General features: G+C 42.4%; 2 protein-coding genes across 6 annotated transcripts in view; one reads left to right on the top strand and one right to left on the bottom strand.

Annotated features, from left to right (window-relative positions):
* Window positions 1-1,178: 1,178 nt before the first annotated feature.
* Shisa3 (shisa family member 3) lies at window positions 1,179-4,828 on the top strand. Its single transcript, XM_051198190.1, has 2 exons — window positions 1,179-1,707; window positions 4,226-4,828. Exons 1-2 carry the CDS (start codon window positions 1,431-1,433, stop codon window positions 4,663-4,665), a joined length of 717 nt encoding a protein of 238 aa, XP_051054147.1. The 5' UTR covers window positions 1,179-1,430; the 3' UTR covers window positions 4,666-4,828.
* A 10,518-nt stretch (window positions 4,829-15,346) lies between these two features.
* Atp8a1 (ATPase phospholipid transporting 8A1) overlaps window positions 15,347-18,513 on the bottom strand; it is a 215,289-nt gene continuing 212,122 nt past the window's right edge. For all 5 annotated transcript variants that reach the window (XM_051198447.1, XM_051198445.1, XM_051198446.1 and 2 more), the window contains 2 exons: window positions 16,918-17,009; window positions 15,347-15,785 (listed from right to left, as the gene is read on the bottom strand). In XM_051198447.1, the coding sequence (XP_051054404.1) occupies window positions 15,688-15,785; window positions 16,918-17,009 (190 nt within the window). In that variant the 3' untranslated portion in view covers window positions 15,347-15,687. The remainder of the gene's footprint in view (window positions 15,786-16,917; window positions 17,010-18,513) is intronic.

The following is an 18,513-nucleotide window of genomic DNA, read 5'->3' as shown; positions in this document are numbered from 1 at the left end:
GGCGGAATTCGGAGTGTTTGACAAACCGTGTGGCTAAGACGAACGTCCTCACACGTACCAAACCAATAAACCCGGAGAGGAAACACAGGTTGCAGTAAAAATAAAGTCCTGACGTTAGCCCAGGTTTCACATAACCCGGCCTTCACAAGGCTCTCCCTCCGTTGGAGGAGCTGTGCCCCTGCAAACAGCCCACAAGGGACACATCATTTAAATAAATGTGTTTCTTTGCCCGAACAGAAGTTCAGATAGGCTCGATTATCATTAATTCTGCTCTTTTATTTCCTTTGCGGGCGCGAACACCGAAATCCTGGCCTTTGAAGTGCGGCTGGCGGAGCTGACCCGGGTCCTCCCGGGCGCCGGCTCAGCGGTGCGGGAAGGAGGCGACTGAGAGTGAACTTGTGGAAGCTAGGAGGGGGTGGTGGTGTGGGGGAGTGAGGTGCAGATGTTGGAGAAATCAGGGACAAACTGAGTCTGTGCAAAAGTCTACAGCACATCTGACGGACACCAACCTCCTCTCTGGTTTTTCAAAAACAAAAACAAACAAACAAACAAACAAACAACAACAACAACAAAAAACCACTGAAACTCAAGCTGACCAGCGTGTCCCCTCCCGAGCTGGCGTTCGTGGACATTTTGCGGGTTTTCCCTGGCTATATAACAGCTATGTGGGGGGTGGGGACGGGCTCCCTGGGGGTCACCGTCAAGTCTCGGGGTAGCGCCGAAGGTGGGGGAAAGCTGGGAAACACGCGCGCGTGAACCTGCGGGCGTCGGGGACCGCACCGCCGTGCGTCCGCTGTGATTAGCTCGCGCGGCGACCCCGGAGGGCGGACTCTTCTCACCCGCGTGTCTCCTCCTCCCTCGGCCTTTTTAAGGGACGTCCAGCAGGCAGAGCTGTCAGCCACCCCAGGTCCTCTGCACTTGGCCGCTGCTAGGTTGTCCCCGCCCGCTTGACTGTCGGGGGCCAGAGCTGAGTTAACAGCCGGGCCCCGGGATCTGCACGTGAGGAGCAAAGCTGCGCTCTCGACTCTGCTGGATAGCCGGCGTCAGCCCACAACCGGGACGCTGTCCGGCCGTGCAGTTGGTGGTCCGGGGCCGAACGGCCCTCGAGGAAAGAGGGGAAAGAGGGGGCCCGGGACCGGGTGCTCCTAGAACGATGAGCCCGGCCAAAGGTGGCTGCTGTTTCAGCCGCAGCCTCCGCGGTGGCTTCCCGCGCGCCCTGGTCCTCTCGCCCCCGCGCACCATGCTGTCCCCCTGCCAGCGGAGCCCGCGGCGCAGCCCGAGCCTCCTGCCTAGCCGCTGCTAACCCACGAGAGCGTGTTCTCGACCGCGGGGTCAGCTGGACGCACAGGGTCGGGGGAGGCGGAACCGTGGTCCCCGGAGCCCCGGCTCCGCCCTCCGACTCTCCAACTGCCACCGGGCGCTGGGCGGCTATGGGGGCGCTGCTGGCGTTCTGTTTCCTCGTAGGCTTGCTGCGCTGGGGCCCGGCGGGCGCGCAGCAACCTGGGGAGTACTGCCACGGCTGGGTGGACGCGCAGGGCAACTATCACGAGGGTTTCCAGTGCCCCGAGGACTTCGACACGCAGGACGCCACCATCTGCTGCGGCTCGTGCGCACTGCGCTACTGCTGCGCAGCAGCCGACGCCAGGTTGGAGCAGGGCGGCTGCACCAACGACCGCGGAGAGCTGGAGCATCCCGGCATTACCGCGCGTAAGTGCGGCGCCCCTGGGCGGGCCCGGCTGTGTCCACCAGACGCAGGCACGCTTTACTACCTCGGGGCGCAAAGTGAACTCCTCTGAGTCTGGGGATGGAGGGGAGGGTGGGTGACCGCATTTTAGATCTGGGGATCCCATTGCTTTGCAATCTGGATCCCAGCTGCACGTGGTCTCTTCGGTTCGGCCCTAAGGAAAGTTTGCAAGGGATTGCGGGGGAATGTGGGGCTGTTGTGTACTTGGTGCTCCTAGGGAAGGCAGCTTGAGCTAGGCTGGGTTTTCATGGGCGCTCTGGTCACTTTGGGAGCTCTGGAAGTGCCAATGTCAGAAAACGCAGTTATGGTCAAGAGCCCAGATCCATTCCGCTGGCTGGCTTCCTTCCTTCTTTGCTTCCTTCCTCCTTCCTTCATATCTCTCTCTCTCTCTCTCTCTCTCTCTCTCTCTCTCTCTCTCTCTCTCTCTCTCTCTCTCCTCTCTCCTCCCTCTCCTCTCCTCTGTCTCCTTCTCCCTCTCTCCTTCTCCTTTTTGTTTTTCTTCTTCTTTCTTTCTTTCTTTTTTTTTTTTTTTTTTTTTTTTTTTTTTTGTTGGTAAAGTTGTAGCATTTCCTCACTCTCCCAAACTTCCTTTACTTCTCTACATTGTATTACCCTCTCTGGCCCAACCCCCATTGTCACACTTTTCAGAAACACCCAAGTCTTCAAGGTGGAGATTTAAAATTAAGGGTCACAGGGCTTCCTCAAGGCCTCCTATTCTCACATCGGAAAACGCTGCTCAAATTTCTGCTCACTTGCTCACTTAAGAGGTGAATAAATCACGACCCCAGCAGAGGAAATTTACACCTTGAAAAAAGTTTTCCACTTGAATAGGAACATTAGGGAAACCTTTTACAGCTCAAGGCGATGGTTTTATTGCCAGGAAACCCGAGAAGTGTGCAGAACTGAGAAAGGGCGACTCCCCTGGACTGTGAGGCTGCAGCCTGGAACCTGCACACTAAGATCCCTTAGCAGTCAGGGGGAGAAGGGCAGGAGAGACCATCTAGTCTCATCCTTCAATTGACAACCCAGAGGAAAGGGGGCCAGGAATATCCCTGGGTTCTCTTCTGGGATTAAATTTGGTGGTTGGGGTTGGGTGTCAACATTTCCAGTCCTGGGGATATGGAAAATAGTGGAAAGGAGGGAACCCTGGCCTATCCTGGCCTGTTGGAACTACACTTCTCTGCTAGTTCCCTGTCCTGTACTAACCACCCTGCTCCTCTAGGCAGGGTAAGCCAGCCTCCTCCAGGAGCGGTTGGGGAGGGGATCAAAAAAAGAGCAGAAGACAGGAGTACTCTCATCATTTAGTGAGTTTGAGATCAGGCCAAACCAGATGGATAGTGGCTTAGTCTTCTGCCAGCAATTTAACCTCTGGTGACTTAAGTACACTGGGCCACTTCTCAAATTTAAAATGGGCATATTGCCTTCAAAGAATCAGTTTATTGATGAAACCAGCATACAGCTGCTTAGTGAAGTACACTTTTGCCTGGCCTTATACACTTCTGGTACTCACGTAGGGGGGACATAAGGAATGCTGAAGGACTAACTTAGCAGCCCATAGACTGTTGCCTGTTGCTCACTGACCTAGTCTCTGCAAAAGTAAAAAGCTTTCTGATATCTAGAAAGGAGGGTGTTTCTATTTCTCATGGTGTCAGTGGTAAAACCTATCAGATACAGAAAAAAGGCACAAGTGCCTTGGTCAGCTCAGATGTTTTGTCTGCTGCCCAGAAGCTGGAGGCAGCTGCTTCTCATGATTCTTTGACATAGAGAAGCAACTATGACAGATGCCCCAGTGATGCCTGGGGGTGGTGGTGTCTTAATTCTACCTTCATTTTAGAGATGGAAGTAAACTAGGGTTTGTTGTTTGAGGGATGCCAATACCCTGAACTGCATATTATTCTATCTGTGGGTGGGAACATAGAGACAAGACATATGACATCTTAAGTCAGGACTGGTGATTTGTGAGGTGGTGGGAGATGCAGTAAATCGGGGCTTTCTGCAGATTGTTTTATTGTTCTAGAGTCCGGTAACACCTCAGGCTACATTCAACAAGTCTGGTTCTTTTATTAGACTGGAAACATTTGGGCAGGAGATGGGCTGTCAGTCTAGAAGTTGGGTTAGGCTCTTAAGTGTGACAGAACTCCTAAAACCTAGGAGTTAAATGCACATCCAGGGTAACCCTCAAACTCACCTTCTCCCTTCAGTGTACGAATAGGATGGCTGACTGTTCATTTCTGACTTCCAGATTCAATATGATGGCTAATTGCTACCAGAGCCTACAGCCTCAGTTTGCTTCCTCCCTGCTAGGGGCAGCAAGACCATTCCATCATCATAGTTTGTGATTTGGAGGTTGCCATATGCTCTGAAAAACTGAGCAGTAGCGATAATGAGCCTTCTTCCTCCCACACAGAAGACACTAAAGCAGAGACTAGGGAAAGCGTGACCTTTACCCATCATCTCTGTGTGTCTGTTTTTGCCTTTTAGAGCCTGTCTACGTCCCCTTCCTGATCGTCGGCTCCATCTTCATTGCCTTCATCATCTTGGGCTCTTTAGTGGCTATCTATTGTTGTACCTGTTTGAGACCCAAGGAGCCCTCCCAGCAACCAATCCGCTTCTCACTCCGCAGCTATCAGACAGAGACCTTGCCCATGATCCTCACCTCCACCAGCCTCAGAACACCATCCAGGCAGTCCAGCACAGCCACCAGCTCCAGCTCCACAGGAGGCTCTGTCCGAAGATTCTCCTTTGCCAGGGCCGAGCCAGGCTGCCTGGTACCCTCATCACCCCCACCTTACACCACTGGCCATGCCATACACCTAACACAACCATCTGGTTTCCTGGTGTCACCCCAATACTTTGCCTACCCTCTCCAGCAGGAGCCCCCACTGCCTGGGAAGAGCTGCCCAGATTTCAGTCCCAGTTGATGGGCTCAGACTGTGAATATGCTGGATGGTGAGATGGTAACCAGGTGGAATATTGCTATCCTGGCCAAGCCACACTCACTTTTGGAGGAAATCTGCAGTAACCCATCACGATCATGGAAGAATGATCCAGAATGATACAGCACTTTCTGGTCTTGAGGTTCCTGGCTACAGAGGCCTTGACTTCGCAAACATGGTGAACAGTACATCTTATTCATCTTTTGTTAAAATATTCAACAGCTTGATGTTCACTTTGCAAGTTGAAGGAAAATATTTTACTGGACAATTCAGCTATCCTTTGTAGAAAAGTGCCCTGTGTTCCTTCTCCTGTGTTGACTGAATTATAATACAGATACACACATAAATAAGGAAGGAATACACTTAACTGTAATTATAAAGGTTCACTTAAAATTTAACTGTTAAGTAAACTCAAGGGTCCAGTGAACCACATATTTATAATTTTTGGAGTGACCTAACCATAAGTAATATTAGTATGATGAGAATATTTACTTCTTAAATTAATAACAAATTTTGTTTAAAATATAAGAGTTTTCTTTTTTCCAAAATACAAGGTTTCAGTAACCACATGGGAAGATGAAAGTTTTAAATATATACTTAAACATTTGTTGTAGCACAGACTCTGTGTAAAATCACTTCCTCTGCCAACCTGAGGGAATATTTATTGCAGACTTTTTGTTCAGCAATATTAGCGTTCAAAATGAAAGTTGGACAATTGAGTCTTAAAACATTTATTTGTAAAAAGAGTTATATGTAAATGTGAAGATTTGTAATTTAATTTACTTACCACATAGACAGTACTAATTATGTAGAAGTCACACTGTAACTTTTGTGGAAGTCAGAGGCCATCTGTTAGTGGAACCATTGAGAAAGCCACATATTATGTGCCACTGTGTATAATGTCTGATGAGTACACATATAGGCAAGGGCTAGAAAAAAATAAACTTCTCTGGTTCCCTGAACCCTATTTAAGATTTTCAGATCAAAATTCTTCATTGTATATGCTTATAATTTTTTTTGCTGTCTAATAAGAGGAAATATCTTTATCCCATACTTCATCTTTTGAAATTAAGGGTAAAGCAACAGAGATTAGTTCTTACAGAGATCTTAGCAGTCTGTCTGTGATACACTACACACACACACACCATATACACACTCACCCACACCACATACACACACCATATACACACCCACACCATATACACACTCACCCACACACAGACATACATATACCACACACACACACACACACACACATCACACACCACATGCACACACACCCCATATGACCTGTAGAGTTTAAACATCCAGACATTTTTTTCTTATGAATCTGAAGTCTGGCTTTTTGTGGCACATAGATGTGACACTGCCCAGCATGGGGTCAGGCCAACCCTCCTAGGCAAGATACCTGACAGTTCCCAGTTCCTTGCCTACTCTTCCACATGCCCCCCACCATTCACTGTTACCTACCCCTGATGGTGCAGTTTGAAAGTCCAGCTTCGGAGAATTTGTTATGTCACACATCACCTTCGGTAGCTCTGTCCGGTGTCAACAGAGGTAGAATTCTGCTCTACAATGGTTAATTGGCTTCCTTGGTTTCCAGTTGATGATCAGAGGAAAGCAGTGTGAAGGCATGACTCCCCTGCCAGGAAGTTAGAGCAGTGCCAACTTCCAGCCTCTTCTTTCTCCCCCATATTTGAGGTTACACAAAACAAGCACAGAAGTAGCTGAATGTAAAGAACAAGTCTTCAAGACTGTCATCAAAACCACATTGCCTGCATCCTCAGGCCGGTTGTAGTCACATCTGCCTGGTACCACTTCTCTGGCATTTTTAAGTTAACTTCTGCCAAGTGCTGAGCAGTTGTGTATTAGCTTACCCCATGTTCCAAACAACTCAGATGACTCTGAGTATTACAATCATCACTAGACTTTGAAACAGAGGTTGAGAAGTGTAATAACTCAGTCAACTTTTTACAACTTGTTAATACTGGAGATGATGTATAGAAGTTGATTGAAACACCAGGGCAGCATCGGCTTTGAAATATATATATTTTTGAGATAGGGTGTCCCTACATGTCAAGGCTGGTGTAGAACTCATAATCCTGCCACTTGTCTACATACTGATGTGGGTGTGCTCTTATATACTGATTCTTGGCCCTGATGAGTGTAGTTTATTTTCTTATTTGTAATCTCTTTAATTGTCAAAAAATAAATTCCATGGGTAATATACATATAACTAAAACAAACCCATTCAGTGCTCTAACCAGAGACAGATAGACACAGAGATACACAGAGAGAAACTATTAGAAATTGTCAAAGCTTTGACAGATTACTAAGGACTTAGATGCCAATCCTTCATAGAGTCACAGCGCAGTGACGGAGCCAATTTCACCCTCCCATTCCCACTTCCAGTGTCTGCAAGAGGGTGGAAATGCCCCCTCCCATGCCGAGCACGATTCAGTGGCTGCACTTTCTGTTTCGTGCCACTAGAGAGAACAGGACACATTCTTTAGGAACACTGATGCTGAGGGATTCTTGGAGTGCTCACATCTAGACTTCCCTGCTCTGGTGGGATTCTCCAACCAATCAACTGGCCATATAGTGTTTAAAATTAGGATGATATTGTATATGTACCTTATTATAATGTGACATTTAGTGACATTGAATCAAATCACATCCTCATGTACTTGGTGTCACAAAATGTATCTTCATACAGGTCTTTGTTTGGAAGCGTAGCTGCTGCTAATATTACTTAAGATCTTACCATAGTAAAGCTGTCCCATGGTAAATTCTAGACATAGCTCATTCAATAAATCTTCCAATGATATTCTTCACCTTTGAGCCTAGCCATGTGTGAGGGAACACCAAAGGAAATTCAATGCAGGTCTGATTCCAGAAGTCACTATACTGCATTGCTGGCCAAGACACATAACTAATGCCTGAGAGGAGACATTGCAGGTGCTTTCTCGTAAGGGGCACTGTTGGGGCTAGGGGTGGGACTCAGTGGACATAGGACTTGTACAAGCTTGAGTGCTGGAATTTGGATCCTTAGCATCCACATAAATGCTGAATGAGCATGGCAACCACCTTGTACTGCCAGCTCCCTGTGAGGGTGAAGACAGGGGATCCCTGGCAAGCTGGCTGGATAGACTGGCTAAATCGGTGATTTTTAGGTTCAATTGAGGGTCCCTGTCTCAATGAATAAGGTAGAGGTCAATCAAGGAAGACTCCTGATAGCAGATTCTGGCTTCCACATGCACATGCCCACACAAATGTGACCCTCCCATCACCACAAACACATGCAAACATGTGCAAACATCACACATGCAAATGTAAAAAGAAAACAAATTGGTATTGTCCCTTCCTTATCCCTGGGAGCTCACAGTCAAGTAGGGGTAGATAAGTCCACAAGCTAGTGCTTAGGGCTCACCATAACCGTGGTCATGACAGGAATGCAGGATGCATGGAAGGAAACCATATACTCATGCTGAGGGCCTGTTGTAGGACTTGAAAAATGTGTGGAACTTTTTAGTGATGGAGGCTAGCAGGGGTCAGTAGAATTAAGAAGCAAGAAGATCTGTGAAGGTTAAAGAAACATCTAGGGATAGATTAGGACTTTTGAACATCAATGTGGCTGGATACATACCAAGTACAAGTGGCAGTCTTGAAAGATTTTATAAGAGACTGTGAATTCATCTTATTTTCATGAAGAATCAAGTTGTTTGATATCTCTGAGGACATGCTTACCATATCCTACTACTACAGAATTTTGTGGCAAGTTGTCTGGTTGAGGCTTTTGCTTTCATGAAGAATTTGCATTCTAGCATCCTCAAATTATGATTACTGTGAAAACTAGAATTCTAGGAAAGTAGAATTTTGAAATATAGTTGCTCCTATGATTAGATTTATTAAGTAACATATATTTTTCAAGAGCTTTCTACACTATGATATTAGGTTTTCAGGTGGTCTTTCATCTGAAATAGGACTGTTGATGCTTGTCTTGTGATGGAGAAATCAATGTAGATAGGTTGAACATCATGTCCCAGGGCAAGAGACAAGGATAGGAGAGTTAAGATCTGTGTCCCAGGAAGTCAGCTTTACAATTCTATGTTCTTTATGTTGTCAGTAGCCTAGAAGGCCCAAGATTCTTAGGAAAACAACTGAACAACCCAGAAAATTCACTGAGGAAAGTGACTAATTGTATAGTGTCATACATACCCTATAACATCAGAGGTCCTACTAGACAGGTAGCTTGTGTTACATTATGTGAACATGAAATAAAGCATGAAAAGAATTGTTTGATGATAAACATTTTCCCCTTTACATGAGAGAAATAGCAGACACCAGAATGTGGTTTGGCATGGCCTTTGAGCCTTATGTCTAGTTAGTTTTCTGGTTTTTGCTTAAAAGAGACTTTGGCCCATCTGTTTCACAGCTGGTTTTCTCATTTATAAAATGGAAGTGTTAATGGTACCTCATTGCTTTGGATTTTCTGGGTAAGAATAACAGTCTCAGAAAGCTTGCATTCTGGTTGGGAGTGAGCTGGGTGGTAAGTTAATGGTATGTATAGAGAGCAGGCAAAATACCATAGAATAAAAACAAGACCAATTTCTGTGGGACAGCAGGTACCATTGACTGGAGACAGAGAACAGAGATAATGTTTTGATAACTTAAGGCCCCTTGACAAGCAGCCAGATTTCTGTCTACCTATTATTGCTCCCGCAAGTGGGGTGCTATGGTTGCTGTTAGCTTTCCAGTACTGTAACAGAATAGTTGAGATTGAACTTTAGAATATAAAAAGTTTTATTTGGGCTCACAGATTTGGAAGCTGCCATTGTTTTGGGCTCATGACAAGATAGCACATAATTGCAGGAACATGTAGGAAGCAAAGCTTCATGAGTCAAGGGGAAAAGCAGGACTGAGGAAGAGCCAGAGTCACCCAACCCCCTTGAGGACCTTCCTCCAAACATCCTCCAGTAGGCCCCATCTCCCAGGATACCACTCTGTGGACCAACGCTGTAACACATGGGTCCAAATCATGTTATAGAAAGCATATCTAACAGAGAAAGTAGTTTATTTTAGATTTTATTATCCATTCCAAAGCCAACTTATTGTACTTTTAATTGTCCAAATTGATAGATTGTTTCCTTCATATTTTTTTCTATCTGGTTATTCTTTTTTTGGTGTTAGGAGCTGTATATCAAATTATCAGATTGATTTGAACTCACAGGAAAATTTTTCTTAAAATGAGATAAATAAAAGGCTTCCTGAAAATATATATGTACATTTACAATCAGGAATCTGATACATTACATGATGCTGGTATCAGTTTGCTTTTTAAATTTCATATATGTTTAGGAAAAATAATAATTTATAAGCATGTTAAGTTATTAAGGGGGTGAAGTGTTAACACATATTTACATACCTGCTATTTACAAATTGCAAGTAGGCATTCATTATTAGTGGAAATATTCTGACAGAATCTTTCTTTCAATTGCTACTCAGTTTGTACTTAGAGGCAATAAAGACCAAATGTTATTAAGTATTTCATATTTTCCAACATTATTTTTATGAGCTTACTTCTGAAATTATCCAGGTTCATAAGACCTTTCTTCATTAAAAGGTGCATATGTTGCAGCAATGGTAGCTTTAGGTTAAAGATGCTATAAGCATGGGGATGACGTATTGAATTTATGAGGTTATATTTCAAGTTTGCTGTTGCCTATGGTAACAGTAGAAGGCATCTTATGTCAAAGCATCAGTATCAACGCACACCTTTTTTTTTTTTTTTAAAGGGGAATGGTGACTAAGTGTGCAAATTATAAGAGGTTTCAAAGATAACTTCTCCACAAACTGCTTTACTGGTGCTCTGCATGAAGACCCACCATCAAGTGACTCAGAGGAAACCTGTGGGAGAGGACAGGGGCTTGAACAGCTAAATAGACATGACCCCAGTATAATCAAATTGGATATTTTCTATTTGTCATGTGCAGTACCTCTGTATCAAGAAATCTTCATCGGGTAGGCTTTAAACAATGTTTATTTCTAAAAAAAAAAAAAAAAAAAAAAAAAAAAAAAAAGTTAAAAAAAAAAAAAAAAAAAATCCTAATTTCTGGTGTTTCCCTGCACTTTTGGCCAATTTTGTTATTTTATGGTTACATCCTTTAAACCTTATTGTCTAAACTTGGCCAACTCTTCCCTTCTTTCTCCTCTTTTTCAGTGGGTTTAGAAAAAAACCTATGAGATTCTTTCAACACAAAAGGACAGAGAACAGAGTGAACTAACTATTGACTGGCAAACTAATTTAAAATGCAGAGGTACATGGGAAACATTTCCAAACAATAAAGTCAAAATACAGTAACTTTCCAGAAAGTACTTCTCTGTTAACAAAACAGACTACCTTCCTATCAAATTAGAGCTAGTTTTTGTTTCATTTAGGTGAATAAAATATAGCTGCAAACAAAATGTTAAAAAGCAATCAGGTGGCTGAGACTCTGTCTCAGACTGTAGTCATTGTGGCTTTGAACTGCTTTGTAAAGCGACATAACAGTAGCAATCAAAACTTTAGCCAGTGCCATTATGTAATGGTAAAGTTTATTTTATTTTTTAATAACAATTAGAGGACAAATGTTTAAAATTTGCAGTTTAAAACATGCACATCCACAAAAGGCCAATGACACGTAACAGTGCATAGAAATGGGTTTTACTCAACGGTAGTAACTATTTATAAAACACAGTGCGTTGAACATTAGGGTACACAAACCTGAGAGAACCACTATAAGCACAGATTCGACACTCCCCACTCATGCAGCGTCACAATCTCTACAGCAGTTTTGGCAAAATGGCTTTTCCATAGAGCTGAACATGGATGTTATCTTTAATGCAAAGTGCAGCTTTTCAGAGCTGCCTTCCAAGGCTGCCTTCTGACTTTAACTTAATACACTTGAAAAGGTGGAAAATGAGGCTTGAAGAGATAACAACAAACTGCACCCACTGCATTTATGGCTTCTAGTCTATGACTGGGAATTTTAAAAAAATGCTGTTCACATCTTTGCCATAACAAACTTACCCATGGAAAGTTACTCTTAATACAAAATGAGGACATATGCAATCCACCTTCCTTCCTGTTCAGGGAAGATTTATTTGCTAAGAAGTTTCAGGAACTTTCTAGAGAAAATTTCTTGGAGGCAAGCTAAACAGAAGATTTAGTTAAATAAAAAGATTCAGTTGAATTTGATGAAACTTGTAAAATAACCCACTTAGTAAAAAACAAGCAAACAAACAAACAAAAACTGTGTGGAGGACTAATTAACTTATCCACAAAATATTAAAGTATTAAATTCTAGTTAGGCCATGGTAATGTTTTATAAGACAGAAATAAATACCAAGATTTTTACACAAGCCATGCATTTGCCTGGATCACTTTAAATATTAATTCATGCAAACCATAAGCCTATCAAAAAACAAAACAAAACAAAACAAACACACACAAAACCAAGAAACCCAAACAGCTGTTTCCCTACAGTAAATAAACCAATATGAAACATGGAGAGTATTCACTTCCTTTTCTTCAAAATTTAACTTACATTCCATTTTAATAGCTGTTGCAGGGTAATTAAAACACAGCAAAGTATAACTAAGTTTCACAAGTGTTTTATTTTAAGGTGAGAAAAATCAGGCTATGCTATGTTTAAGAGGCCATCCAGAAATACTCATCATTAAAAAGCATTTATGAGGCACTGAGCCACATGGTGTTACTGTAAGCAATGGACAGAAGGAATTTCCACATACCTGGTCACCACAGTGTGAATGAGTGGGACATTTCCTTGATAAATTTTGTAGTTTACTTAATAGACCAAAGATTCATTTCATGAAACAAGTTTTAAGACTTGGAACCATCAAAATCCAACCATATGACCATGAATATAGGTAGCTTTGTAATAGCCACACACTGTTTTTAAGAGGACATTTCTGTGGCTCTCTGACTAGCACTCATTTTCTGAAAGGACATTTTTCAATGACAGCTTATGAGTGTGGCACTAAGTATAAGAACAAATTAACCTGTGGGTTTTATCCCAGCTATCTGGGATACCAAACTGAAAAATTACAATATATAAGTAAATGCTAAGACTACATGCTGATCATTCCTAGAATTCATTTTGCCTGTTGTGGAGGAAACGGACTCACTGTCATTGTCTCTATAATGACAATACAAATCATGGCTCCCTTGTTTGGCAGGATCCCTTCACCTGCCTGGGTGAGAGAGATTTCCAGTAAATTCTCTTTGCTGCTGAAGCCATCTCACACAGAGCGCTGAGGGAAGTGCCAGCCATGTAGCATACATTTCTTTCCTACTAATGCCTTCTACAACACAGCATCTTTCAAGATGTGGGACACCGATGCATTTTTGCATGTACAGCTAACACATAGAGAAAGTCCATGCTGTATACTACTGTGCATATTCCAACATGAATGAAGACATTCCCAGCTTTTCAGTGATAAAATAATGAGGCTTTTCTCTATAAATAGTATTTTCTGGATTGTAAACATTACAAAGCAGTCATGTCAGCATTTACTAGAGTCCCCAAAGGGGACTTTTAAATTGGAGTTATATATTGTTTATTTCAGAAAACATAGGTTTAAAGTCACTTTGACTGCAGTTATTCAAATCCTGGTGAAACCATGAACGTTTACCCCGGCTAACAAAGGCTAGAAGCTCAGGAGTAGTACATTTCTATAAACTCACTGCAATAGCAATTCTCTAAAACTTCAAGTTTTACCCAAGTGGCTCCCCCCATGTTCTCCCCAACAGGGAGGCTGACTTAATGTCCACCATTCAAACATGGGATCCAGGGATGAAAAGGCATCAAGAGTTTCATTTCATGGTATAATGTACACTGATTAACCATGAGTATTCACATGTGGAGGAATTTCATCAAAGTCCCTCATGATTCAAGATAAAAGAAGACTTAGGTTTTCATTCAGAGGTCAAAAGATTCCATTCTTATCCACAATGTATGAATGGAGGAACCTGGAGACAGATGCCTCTGATGGTGCGGCCAAAGGGAAGCCATCCCTGGGTAACTGTTCATTTCTGTGGTGTGACCTCAACTGTCACCACCAGCAGGCCCAGGAAAACCTACTTGACAGATTTAGTTGGTAGAAGGTCAAAGTCTACAGCTTCACAATTTAATACATCACCTTAGATTCTATGAGTGCGGTTCTGCTAAATGCTTTGCTCATGGGTTGCTTAATCTAAGCTCCAACAGGACGGGTTTGAGATGTGAAATATAGTCCACTCCACTCCCTTTAGAATTATGGGAATGTTTAGAACCTCTCATTTGTAGGGAATGCAGAGACACACTGGTAACTAGCTACAAATTTAGAGAAGGAAGAGACACAGTCTAATTTTAAATCCACACTGAGAAAAAGAAGGGGGGACCATGTAAATGATGAAATGGGGATAATTTCTCAAAGCTAGTCCTTGCACACGTTTAAAGGTCCCTATTTTGCTGGTAACCCACTTGAAGGCAAACAGGCTTTTGAATAAAAGGCAGAAGAGTTTGTTTCGTTCTCTGAAGTGTATCTGAAAACTAGAACTCCCTTTTTATCTAAGATGGCAAAAACATTGTAAAAATTGTAGAAAACTGGGTGTGGTTTTAAACAGCCCCTTCACCATTTATCATTGGTAGCAAAATAGGTATTTTCCAGATTTCATGGAAATGCCAAAACTAATGAGAATGGGCATATATTTGAAAGCGTATCAGTGAGCCCTAGATGAGACATATTCATTGATGGGAAGGTTTGCTGGAGTAAAATAGGTATTTCCTTAAAATGAGGGGAATGTACTACTTATCTGTCTAGTGTCAATAAGCAGTACATGACTCAGTTTGGGAACTGTTGGCTGAGTGAACTGTGAAATAATTTTCAGGCTTACGTGTGAAATAATTTCAGGCTTAAGCATATGGGTAGTCACCGTCACACCAACTGTACTACATATATCATCTCCAGTGGGAACACACAGCGAGACACAAATAGAACACAGGACAAAAGCTGAGCCTATGCACCCGACAAAAATCTCATGCATTATTTGATGGATTTTTACCAGAGGTCCCACATAAATACATAAGCATAATTTCTTAGGAGGGAAAAAAAGACAAAGTGACATCATTCACTACACAACAGAAGCCAGATTTCTAAGAGCATCTAAAGGAGTCTAAAGTTCATCAGAAATGACAGCGTTAAAAAAAAAAAATCAGTGTTGTAACAATGGTCACATGGACACAGGTCCCTCCCACTGAAGCAAATCAAGGGGACAATCAACAGAGAAGCAGTTGTAAGGCCGAAGGTGCGACATCACAGACTTTCGTAGCAAATGCCTGGAAATGTTCAATGTTTGCAAGTCATGTTTACATCTGAAAAGCATGCAGATTGCACAGCAGAACTGTGAGCAAACTCACTTTTAAATTTCCTGGCAGTTGGCTACTGAATGAGAAGCACACACACTGAACGTCTTTGGCAAACACTTTAGCAAGACACGTTTTGACACAAACACGTATTAATGCCTTGTTTAGAAGTGTTCAGTAGAGTGAATCAAGAATGCTGGTTTGCTTCAGCCTATCCTGAAACCTAAGTCTGGATATCAAGAGGCCTCTCCTTAACACCATTTTAAATGGTTGATTGACTGGTGGTGGAACCAATGAACTGATAGTTACAGCCCCAGAGGGATGGCTTGTGAACACTGACCTGTCCCCATTTTGAGAAAGCACTCAGGCAAGACACAAGGTCATTTCCAATATCAGTTTACAAAACCTTAGCAGGTACTTGAGAACATCTGAGGGCAATGGTGGTATAGTAGTCACATAATGTCCATCTGTGAGATGAGCTCAGACATACTTTTTCTCCCCATGAACCAGACTGGGATTGGTCATCAGATTGCAGTGGTGACCTTAAATTGTGACAGCTCTTCTCAGAGACTCAGCAGGGTCTGTTGCTTAGGCCTCCTTATCACCACTCATCTGGCCTCTGTTTCGTGGTATCATAGGCTCGAATGACTTCAGACTGTGAGACAATGCCGTTTTCATCTTGAGAGAAGGCATAGCCATCTGTAAGTAATGAAAGAACAGAAATCACTTAATGAACTCACTGTTCAGCAGTCAAAATGGCAGAGTTGGGAGGACCAGAGGTTGCCAGTGTGGAACCTGTAAATTCTGCTTCCCATTTAACTAGGCAGAAGCTGCCCAATGCCCCTCAGTCCTCTGACCCACACACCAACTCTACCCTCTTCATTTTTGCTTCCCCATGGCTGGAAGGGCTGAGTCTGATCATGGCATTGATACATTTTCAGAAAGGCACCAGGTGAGTGAGAAGGTTGGAGAGAGTGGAATTATGTAGCTGAATAGAGGAAATGTATCAACTAGCTTGACTAAATTATTCTACCATGGTTGAGTGCACAGATGAAAATACTACCCTATACTCTCTAAATACATAGATGATCACACAGAATTGCCAGTGGTGAAGGAGAGGCTTGCTTTCTTTAGGTAACATTCTTTTCGGCCAGCACACACACACACACACACACACACACACACACACACACACACACACACTACATGGTCAGATAGGAGATAACCCCTAGGGGGATCACATCTTTGGAAAAGGCCCTTGATATATAAAGACCAAAGGCACTGCACTTGAGCATATATAAAGGAAAATAAATTACATGTGAAAACACAAAATAAAAGATATATTACCAATACCAGTAAATTTACTACAGAGATGTATATATTATGTTCTCTTTCAGGTCCTTGAAATGTTAAGAGGGTGAGATACCCAATAACTCCTTCCAACTCTAAATATGCATAAATATTTTTGAAGGAGAAAATATATGTTTCCTTGCATTGCATGAAGGCTGGAAAGACCCTTGTGAAGTTATTCAAGTAGAAAAGATAACAACATAGAGGCAGCTTTTCAGAGTTAAGATTTATTTCACTGCTTCCTTTTAAGATTTGAGGCTGCAAGGAATGTGGAGACAGCAGCATTTTAAAATTCGCTATTAGCTGGAAGATGGTGTAGCCCACAGGTTTGTTAACCAACCACTTGTTTTTACACAGCATGTTTCAAAATTTTAAACCATTAATTTAAAATGTCTAAATATGGTAGAATTACAACACACTGCTCTGATAAATGCTGGGATGTACAGGGCACAGAGAATTTAATCAAAACTCCAATACTCACGGAGCAGGTTCTGTTGCAGAGACTCAGAGCGGTAGAGATTGACGTGGTTCTTCTTAAAGACATTCTTCAGCAACTGGGCCCTCTCGGTGAGGCTGTGGAGCAGGCACAAAAGTGTAAAACACATTGTCAACTCAGGGAGCTGGGCTCTCTGCAGAGCTAGCAGCGGAGGTAGACAGAACAAAAGCCTGAGAACCAGCAGTCAGATCTGATTCTTTTTTATTCCTTTTTCCCAGAGAGCAAATGAGATCTTAAGTATTTCTCCTCTAGCTAGGGATGAGTTTTTTCTTTAATGATAATCTAGGAAAACTAAGATTTCTTTGCCCAGTACCATTATACCTAAATCAAATGGGAATACAAAATCTGTTCAACACAAGTAGTGAAACGTTACCAAATCATCTAAAAACCTTGATTGCCCTGCTGTGTGTATTCTAAGTACAGAGCTTTTTGAGTCTAAATACATCTATTTTGACCATTTTGTGTCTAAGAACAGCTATCTTGCCCATACTGTATCTTGCTTACATTTTGACATATTCTGATAGAAAAGGATAGCTTTAATTATACTAAAAAAATGAAAAAAGAATACAAATGACAAAATATTATCTTTTTTAAATAGAAAAATTCCTACCACTCTAATCGGGTTTAAGTATGTCAATTTCATTCTAAAATATGAATTGTTTTTAGGAAGCAATTGTAGTTAAAGCAACAAAGAAACAAAAAAATCTGTTTCGCCTGAACTCCATAGGGAGGTTTCCAGGATTAATCACAGAACTTCTGCAAACCACACTGTGAGACATCACACGTCTTTCCCTCTACTGCATGCGGTGAGGTTCTTCACACAACAGGAATGTGAACATTTGTTGGGTAGAGGAATCTGAGCAATTTGGAGACATGCTTACACACCTCCTCCATCTCACCAATCGTGCTGTTTTATTGAATGTCCTTTGATGGCAAAGACCAGTCAGCGTGGAAGGATGTCAGCTAAAAAACATTCCCATCTTGTTTTTTCCTCACTAGGCAAGCTTTAGTTAAGTTGCTGTAAATTATGCTAGTTCTGTGTTTTGCCATTTTTTTGAAAGCCCGAAATGGAATTATCTTTATCATCTACACATACACACACACACAAAAGATCCTCCTCACTGTACAAATGAATTGCATAGACATTAGGCAAAAATCGAAGGAAAATGTTTAGAAATGTTGACATTTGTATTAATCTCTCACATAGTTTTTGAAGCCTAGGGATGTTAGCTAGGGTTTACTAGACATATTTTATTGTCACTGGGAATTAGCTGCATTACAAGAAGAGCACAAATTCATGGAAAACTCGAGTGGTGGTGCAGTTCGTTGTAAACCTTGTTTCTACCACACACAAGGGAGAAAGGGTCAGCTCTCTCAAATCACTTTGCCTGTCCCTCTCTTTCCATGATCTAACACTACAGACTCTGGGACCCTAAGGGCATACATGGGTAACTCCCCTGGGGATGTTGAGAGCATGAGCCTGACAATCCCATTTTGTTAGCAAGTGCTATAGATGCAGTGTCTGGCAGTCTCCAGTGTTTGGAGCGGAAGTGATTATAGAGGGTTGCAGGAGGGCAAAGG

Source organism: Phodopus roborovskii, unplaced genomic scaffold, assembly GCF_943737965.1.
Source record: "Phodopus roborovskii unplaced genomic scaffold, PHOROB, whole genome shotgun sequence".
Classification (NCBI taxonomy): domain Eukaryota; kingdom Metazoa; phylum Chordata; class Mammalia; order Rodentia; family Cricetidae; genus Phodopus; species Phodopus roborovskii.
This window is presented reverse-complemented; position numbering and strand designations above follow the sequence as displayed.

Excerpts from the sequence above, each read along its gene's own strand:
- Shisa3 (XM_051198190.1), top strand. The coding sequence starts at position 1,431 with ATGGGGGCGCTGCTGGCGTTCTGTTTCCTCGTAGGCTTGCTGCGCTGG. Across the intron at positions 1,708-4,225 it reads GCATCCCGGCATTACCGCGC|AGCCTGTCTACGTCCCCTTC; the intron begins GTAAGTGCGGCG and ends TTTGCCTTTTAG.